The sequence below is a fragment of the Cajanus cajan genome, chromosome 3 (genome assembly GCF_000230855.2).
Source record: "Cajanus cajan strain Asha chromosome 3, NIPB_CcT2T_4, whole genome shotgun sequence".
NCBI classification, from domain to species: domain Eukaryota; kingdom Viridiplantae; phylum Streptophyta; class Magnoliopsida; order Fabales; family Fabaceae; genus Cajanus; species Cajanus cajan.
Window position 1 is genome coordinate 34,666,140 of NC_138519.1, and position 8,009 is coordinate 34,674,148.

The 8,009-nt window shown below is 29.7% G+C and overlaps 2 protein-coding genes across 2 annotated transcripts; one reads left to right on the forward strand and one right to left on the reverse strand.

Moving 5' to 3' along the window:
- The first annotated feature begins 257 nt into the window (after nt 1–257).
- LOC109791525 (2-alkenal reductase (NADP(+)-dependent)) lies at nt 258–3,480 on the forward strand. The gene is made up of 5 exons (XM_083070868.1): nt 258–612; nt 1,637–1,811; nt 2,045–2,211; nt 2,740–2,822; nt 2,911–3,480. Exons 1-5 carry the CDS (start codon nt 391–393, stop codon nt 3,287–3,289), a joined length of 1,026 nt encoding a protein of 341 aa, XP_082926994.1. The 5' UTR covers nt 258–390; the 3' UTR covers nt 3,290–3,480.
- A 56-nt stretch (nt 3,481–3,536) lies between these two features.
- Nucleotides 3,537–5,512, reverse strand: LOC109791524 (polygalacturonase). Its single transcript, XM_020350832.3, has 4 exons — nt 5,006–5,512; nt 4,595–4,884; nt 4,154–4,382; nt 3,537–3,943 (listed from the first exon to the last, which is right to left on the reverse strand). The coding sequence occupies exons 1-4, from the start codon at nt 5,441–5,443 to the stop codon at nt 3,725–3,727; spliced, it is 1,176 nt and encodes a 391-aa protein (XP_020206421.2). The 5' UTR covers nt 5,444–5,512; the 3' UTR covers nt 3,537–3,724.
- Nucleotides 5,513–8,009: the final 2,497 nt, after the last annotated feature.

The window sequence follows — 8,009 nt, forward strand, 5'->3', positions numbered from 1 at the left end:
TTTAAAAATAAAAAATAAATCTCTTATAACTTTTTATTTAAATGTCATTTAACGATGAAAAAAATTACAATAAAAAGTTTGTATAAAAAAACATTTATCTTTTCTAAAATTTAAGATACATAAATTAATTTTAGTTTATAAAAGCAAATATTTTTTCTCCTCATAAAGAAGCATTTGTTAACTCAAACACGGAAGCCGTAATTTTGTGCGGCTTACATTGTACAACATTTGATGGTTGCTAATTACGTGGGCAGTGATGACACATTAGCCATTTCATTTTCCCAGTTTCACACTTCCGAGGACTCACTATAAATGTATCCCATTTTTGGGAATTGAAAAAGAACCCAATACAAAGCATTATCACGCTGAAACAGGAGGCTACGAGTTACGATGACGCAAGTGAGGAACAAACAAGTGATTCTAAGGGACTATGTGAGTGGTTTTCCTAAGGAATCAGACATGAATGTCGTTGAAGGAACCATAACATTGAAGCTACCAGAAGGTTCCAATGAAGTGCTCCTCAAAAATCTCTACCTATCATGTGATCCTTACATGGTAGCCCTCATGAGAAAGATGGGCCCCGAGGGATTTCAAACCTATACACCTGGCTCTGTAAGTCATCCAACTTTTCTCACTTTAAAGTCCATTCACATTTTTTTATGTTGCAGTTTTTGGAATTCATTCTGATATTGATAATATAATTTTAGATAAATGTTGAGATGTTTGGTCCTACCTTGAAGAATTGGTTTTGAATAGAAGATTTTGAATTGAAGTAACTTTGGATTAATTTTTTGTTGGATAAAAAATTTATACAAACTTTCGTTGTTAACTTTCATTTAGACATAATTTCATCCATTTCAGTTAATTGGGTTCCTCATAATTTCACCTGTTTACCATGGGTCACTTATCCTAATTTCATTCAATGTTGGAGTCATTAATTTACTTAAATGAATTTTAACCGACTTAATTTACAAAATTGATTTATTAAGTGAGAATTGTCTCGTATGTATATTTTATTCTGAAATTATCACTAGCCAAAGAAGTTCTCTAACACATCTTTTTCACACCAAAGACTACACTTCTCAAACATATAGTTTGAGATCCTGAACATCTTTAGATGATCTAACATCAGTCCGATAGTGGTGGTCTAATAGGTCTAATAACTCATATTTATAAGATGGTAATAGATTCACACTCGAGATGTTTAATACCCGGTTTGAAAGGTGTTATCTAGGACATGAGGGGTGTATATTAGGTCAAAATCTACTTTCTTATGAAGAATGGAAAGATATCCTTTTTTTTATTTATTCAAAGCTGTCAAAAATAATAGTTATTTACTCATAAACATTGTCAACATGATATAAGATGATGCAGTATAAACACTAAAACCAAAATCGTACAATCACTAAAAGTTTAATGACCCTTTTCTTCTTTTGGGAAAATAGTTCAGCAATCAGAATCCCATTATTCAATGAGGAAATAGTCCATAATATCATACTGCTATGTATGTCATGGTTCCAATGTATAAACTTTAATAAAAGACACACTTTAATATTAACAATATTTGTAGTTTACTTTTGAAAATACATATTTGAATCAAAAAATTGTGTAATTATTAATTGTTATGTATATGCAGCCATTAACAGGGTACGGGGTGTCAAAAGTCCTAGAATCTGGACACCCAAATTATAAGAAAGGTGATTTAGTGTGGGGATTTACGAAATGGGAAGAATACAGTTTGGTAACTCCAACTGTACTTTTCAAGATTGAGCACACTGATGTCCCACTCTCATATTATACTGGTATTCTTGGTATGTATTCATCAAACTTATGTTGATTCATACTGAATCATGCACCTGATGTCAATATGATATGCAAGCCTCGGTTTATATTGTTTGTGTTTGTTATTGATTAGTATATAATATACATTTTCAAAAAAGAATCTTAGCAAGAATGCAAACAAGCTTATATGGATGCTAGTTGCATTATTTTCTCACTTGTTATTGTGCCTTATGACCCATGTTAGTTTCTTCCTTGATCACAGGTATGCCAGGAATGACTGCTTATGCTGGATTTTTTGAATTAGGCTCTCCGAAGAAAGGAGAGAATGTTTTTGTTTCAGCTGCCTCAGGTGCAGTTGGACAACTTGTTGGTCAATTTGCAAAATTGACTGGTTGTTATGTGGTTGGAAGTGCTGGAAGTAAAGAGAAGGTATATTCTAATAATTTTCATTATATATGTTTGCATGAAAGATAAATTAGCTTCAACCTTTTCATTTTATTCTTCTATATAAGATACTACTATTTTGAATTAGCCTAAATATTTTGCCTATTATCTAGCTTAGATAATATTATTTGTTTATTGTAAATTCTTTGTTAGTGAAAACTGAGATACATAATTTTGGAATTTCTCTGCTAAAGTTTGATTACAATTGTCACTGTTAGAATAGTAGATTAAGCCTAACTCAACCCTACAAAACCGGCTTGTAAGGTGAGGGTTGCTTTCCACTTATATACTATTCAATTGCCTAATCTCTAGGCTTAATCCACTATTCTAACAGTCACAATATCCAATTCAACCCTTGTCCCTCTTCTTTACCTCAAAAATATACTTTGAACTTTTATTAAGAGATTTGCTTCATACACTAGTAATAATAGTCTAATTAGCAAGACCTAAACTCCTTATAGTATATATTTGCTAACCAACAAAAACTTTGAATGTGTTTTTTTTCCAAAATAGGTGGATCTTTTGAAGAATAAGTTAGGATTTGATGAAGCCTTTAACTACAAAGAAGAGTCAGACCTCAATGCAACTTTCAAAAGGTCCGTATTTAATAGTATTGCGATAGATAAATTTTCATTAAATTTTACCATACAATATATTGACTATGCATTTCAATTTATACAATAGATACTTTCCAGAAGGCATTGACATTTACTTTGAGAATGTTGGGGGCAAGACACTTGATGCGGTACTCCTGAATATGAAAGTTCATGGACGTATACCCGTTTGTGGAATGATATCACAGTATAATCTTACACAACCTGAAGGTGTAACAAATTTGGCAAATATCATATTTAAGAGGGTTTGTATGCAAGGCTTTACTGTTGGCGATTTCTATCACCTATATCCCAAATTTTTGGATTTTATATTGCCTCATATCAAAGAAGGGAAGATTATGTATGTGGAAGACATAGATGAGGGCCTTGAAAATGGTCCTGGAGCCTTAGTTGGCCTCTATAGTGGTCGTAATTTTGGTAAGCAAGTGCTAGTTGTAGCTCGTGACTGAATATATATAATTTAAGTTCTTGTTCTGTTTTTGTGTAGAATATTTAAGCCTTTTAGTATGGCTATTGCAATCATCATTTTGATTGTGGTAGTTCTAAAGAAAGTAGATTATGATCTAGTATTGTTGGCAAATGTAGGTTAACATGTAATTCTCTGTAGTGGCATTATGTAATAAAGTCTTTTGTGTACGCAGATTTGTTTTCATTAAGAACAATAAGGAAGAAAATAATTGTTCATTAACTCAGAAATATAAATAGGAAACTCAAAAGCAAAACCAAAAAAAAAATGGATAACATTGACATTTAAAGAAAATTGTGCTCTTCAACTAACTTGCATTTTGTATTGGTTACTACATCAAAGTTTTGTATCACCTAACTTGCATACAATATTGGAGATTTGTTATTATATCAATGTTTTATTGATGGCCTTAACAATGCTAGAAACAGTTGTTGGGCTGAACTACACCAGATGTGATTCCTCCAGCGTGATTGCTTGAAGCTACGACTTGTTTGCTTTCATATGTAAGCATCACATCTTCCAATCTTATTCCAGTGCATGGATTCTTTGGACTACAATTCATTTTGACTGCAATTGCTGTTGTTGAGGTTCCATGAATATCTTGGTATATAACGTTGCTAATTTCAACCCCGGAAACCTAGTTGTTAATTTGTCAAAAGAAAAAAAAAATATAATTAGCCTACGTTGAACATTTTTGGAAACAAAAGTTCTCATGTTAAAAATAAATTTCTCATTTTATACAAGTTTTATGTTAATTCCTTTTTTTTTTTTCTTTTTTCATAAGCTTTAACTAAGGTAATATAAAAAATTCATAGAAGATTAAATTTTTCTTAATTGAGAAGCTCACCTGACTCGGACAATTTTTCTCATTGGGACAATAATTTTGGTCGATCACAATGGGATTTTGGACATTAACCATGGTAACATGTTGGAAAAGGATCTTCCTTGCATACCCATTGCTAGGTCTCCCCCAAGACTTAATTCGTACACCATTTTCTGTTCCAGTAAATGTGACTGTTTTAACTGTCACATTTTGCACGCCAGCCTCTTGAAATTCTTTGCCTAAACTTCCAACACTGCCATATGCAAATCCAACCAATGTTATAGACATGCATATAAATAAATAAAAGCTAAAATATACTATCTAGAAATTTTAACATGTTATTATTGACTAAAATTTATGTAGGACCTAATTACAAAGTGGGAATGTTATCATCTAGTATATCTCATAAATTCATTAAAAATGTCTTGTGAATCTATTTATATATGAATATACAAATATGATTACCTTATTCCATGACCTGGTCCGCAAGCTATGTTTTGTATCCACAAATTAGTAGTTCCAGGTCCAATTGAAATGCAATCATCACCGGTTGCTATATTTGAGTTAAGAATGTTTACACTTGATGAGAGTTGAACATGAATGCCATCAGTGTTAGGACTGTTTCCTGCAGCAAATATCTTAACACCTTGTATTTTCACACTATCACATCGGTCAATAACTATATGGAACATTTGGCTATTCAAAGAGGTCACTCCGTTGATAACTATGTTGTTTGAATTGGTAAATCCCATGTTCTGTAATATTATGTACACCAGAAAGAATTGTTAAAATTATGTTCAATAAACTTTGACCAACAACAAAGAGAGTGTTTAAAAGATATTGTTAGAAAGTGAGTTGCTAAGACACGAAGCATACCGTAGCACCAATTGGGCAAGACTTGGCAGACCTCTTACATGCCCACAAGTCTGTGCCTTGGCCATCAAGAACACCACCAATCACCGAAACACCATCAACATCATCAAAAAACAACCAATTTTCAGCGTTTCCAATAACATCATATTTGGAAGGTGCAACTAGTGCACCATCAATGTGTATTGTGATGCCCTTGTTGTTGCACCTCCCCTTGAAAACTACCTTACCAACTAAGAACCTTCCTAAGGGCACAAAAATGGTGGTTGGTGATGTTGAGCTGCATGCTCTACCCCATGCACTCAGTAATGCATTTGTGGAGTCAGTTTCACCATCAGGTTTTGCCCCAAAATCGACAACATTTAAAGTTACCCCCTCGATTATAACCGATGTAAGCGTGAATAGAAGAAAATATACTACAGCATTTAAAACTATTTGTGTCATTATAGTACTAAGGGACTATGAAGGGAATGCAATAATTTTAAGAAAGAAAAAAAAAACTCAAAAAGTGAAAGGAGGAATCGGAAGTTGTTTGTGGTGTGGATGTTAGTTTTTTAGGGAATTTATAGTTAGGAAAATGGAGTTGTGATTGTGGAATTAAAATATTTGAGAGTAAAATTTGGAAATTTGGAAATGTAATAGGAAACACATAGTTTTGTCTACTAGTTAGGAAAACCACGCATGTGTCTACTAATAATTGAGACATGCAAGAATGGAGAGTAATATTGTATAAAGAAAAGACAAACTACTAATACGTAAATGATTGCTTGATACTACAGAAAGCACTCAAAAGTGTGAAATTTTTAGTCCTTGTGTTGCAACTTGTAAACATATATAGTTAGCACTTGGAAGTTAGTATGAAGCACACAACATGTTCATATTTTATGAACTAATGTTATGTATCTTCCCGACCTCGTTCTCTTACTTTACGCACAAGATAATTGCCTCTAGCTCACATCTCATGCATCTATTTTCATTTCGAAATATTTTATTTTGTGGTTATCCAAACAACGTATAACAAGAATGAAAAATGAGTTACGTAATGAGAGATATATGACATCCACTATTACGGAAATTGTTCATCTTTCGAAATAATATTTTTTAAATAATAGCTAATTTATACATAAAAATAATAATTAATTTTAATATTATATTTATATTATGTATGTCTTTCTTATTTTGTGATAGATATCTTACAAAATTTTATGTACAACAATATATTAAAAAGGATACATAATTTTGGTTTTCACTTTTTACGCACCAGTATTATACTACTAGAAAAGTGTCATTTTCTTGCGAATTTTTCTACAAAAAAATATTCGCAAAATTTTTTTGCGAATTTTCTTGCAATAATAATTTCGCAATTTTTTTTATAAATTTATTTGTGAAAAATAATTTACAGATATTTCTTACAAATTTTTTTACGAAAAATAATTTACAAGAAATTTTTGCAAATTTTGCTACAATTTTAATGATCATAGAATTTTTTTCCCATGGAAAAAATTTGCAGAAAATATTGTAAGAATTTTATTTTATTTCTTGCAGATTTTCTTGTAAAAATAAATTCGCAAGTAATGTTTATTAAATGGTAGAAAATTTTGCATGTAACTTTTCCTGTAAATTTTCCTGCCAATTTTAATCCGCAGGAAAAATAAAAAAATATTTAAATTTATAAGTTTAATATTTAAAAAAAACTTCAAGTCCCATATCGATTGAAAATAAAACAATTAAGGAGTATATAAGTTGGGGCAACACTTACCTTACAAGTTGATTTGTATGGTTGAGTGTTAGACTTATAATCTACAATATTAGAATTTAAAAGATTATGTACCACATGTTAGAGGCATGGAAACAAATGCTTCAAATGTATTCATTGTGACCATTTGAGAGTTGAAGAATTATTGATAGAATTTATAGTAATTTCTTTAATTTTTTTCGTAAAAAATATCCCTGTAGAATTTCTTGTGAAAAATTCATAGGAAACTTTCTTGCAAATTTTTTTTTGCAGGAAACTTTCCTGCGAATTTTTTTCACAAGAAAATTTCTTGCGAATTTTAAAATTCGCAAAAATATATTATCCACGAAGGTATTACCTGCAGATAAAATTTCGCAGAAAAATTTGTAAGAACAACATTTTCTGCGAATTTTTATGAAAAATTCGCAGGAAAAGTCGCGTGTAATAAAAGAAATTTTAGTAATGTTAAAGTCATTTCTTCTGTTTATTCTATTTTTTTAATTTCAAAAAAAACTTTAACTCAAATTTCAACATGATTCTTTCTGATAAAAAAATAATACAAATTTTTGTCGCAAGTAATTACTTTTTTGTCTTAACATTATATCTTTATACTTTTGGTTATTTTTCATTTATCTTTTATTTTTTTATTTTATATTTTATCTTTTAGTCAAACAAAACACATAGAGGTAAGAAGTGTTTCAATCCTACCGGTACTAAATAAAGTTAATAAATTTTGTTTTTACTTTTTGATAAGTTATCCAATCAAATCAAGATTCTTAGTTTCACTATTAAAATTTATTCAATCAACGTTGGATATAATAAAAGAATTTCTTTGTTACAATTATAATCTAATAGGATATTAACAAATTATTATTAAAATATTTAATATATTTTTTAATGTTTTTAATAATTAAAATGATTATGTTTTATATCTTAATTTTAATTTTATTAGCAATGAAATGATTTATTTGCATATTATTAATTAAATAGCGTAAATATATTTTAATTTCTTGCAAATATCGTTTGGTCTTGTTTAAATCATTGCAAAAAAAATTGTTATTTTTAAATCATTGTCATTTTCTTATTGATATTTTTTGTCCTTATCACTAACTCCAGTTAGTTTAGTACTAATATAACTAACAAAATAAAAAATAATAAAAATGATCAAGATAATTAAAGTAAAAATAATATTTTGAAATAGATAATTATAGTTATTTTCAATTCAACAACTTAATTAAATAATATATTCATTTTTTATATAAATAAAGTAATTAT

Bases quoted from the DNA above. Each gene is read 5' to 3' on its own strand.
- LOC109791525 (XM_083070868.1), top strand. From the start codon at position 391: ATGACGCAAGTGAGGAACAAACAAGTGATTCTAAGGGACTATGTGAGT. The intron at 613-1,636 runs GTAAGTCATCCA...ATGTATATGCAG, and splicing joins AAACCTATACACCTGGCTCT to CCATTAACAGGGTACGGGGT. The intron at 1,812-2,044 runs GTATGTATTCAT...CCTTGATCACAG, and splicing joins ATATTATACTGGTATTCTTG to GTATGCCAGGAATGACTGCT.
- LOC109791524 (XM_020350832.3), bottom strand. From the start codon at position 5,443: ATGACACAAATAGTTTTAAATGCTGTAGTATATTTTCTTCTATTCACG. The intron at 4,885-5,005 runs GTATGCTTCGTG...ATAATATTACAG, and splicing joins CTTGCCCAATTGGTGCTACG to AACATGGGATTTACCAATTC. The intron at 3,944-4,153 runs GTGAGCTTCTCA...ATTAACAACTAG, and splicing joins AGAAAAATTGTCCGAGTCAG to GTTTCCGGGGTTGAAATTAG.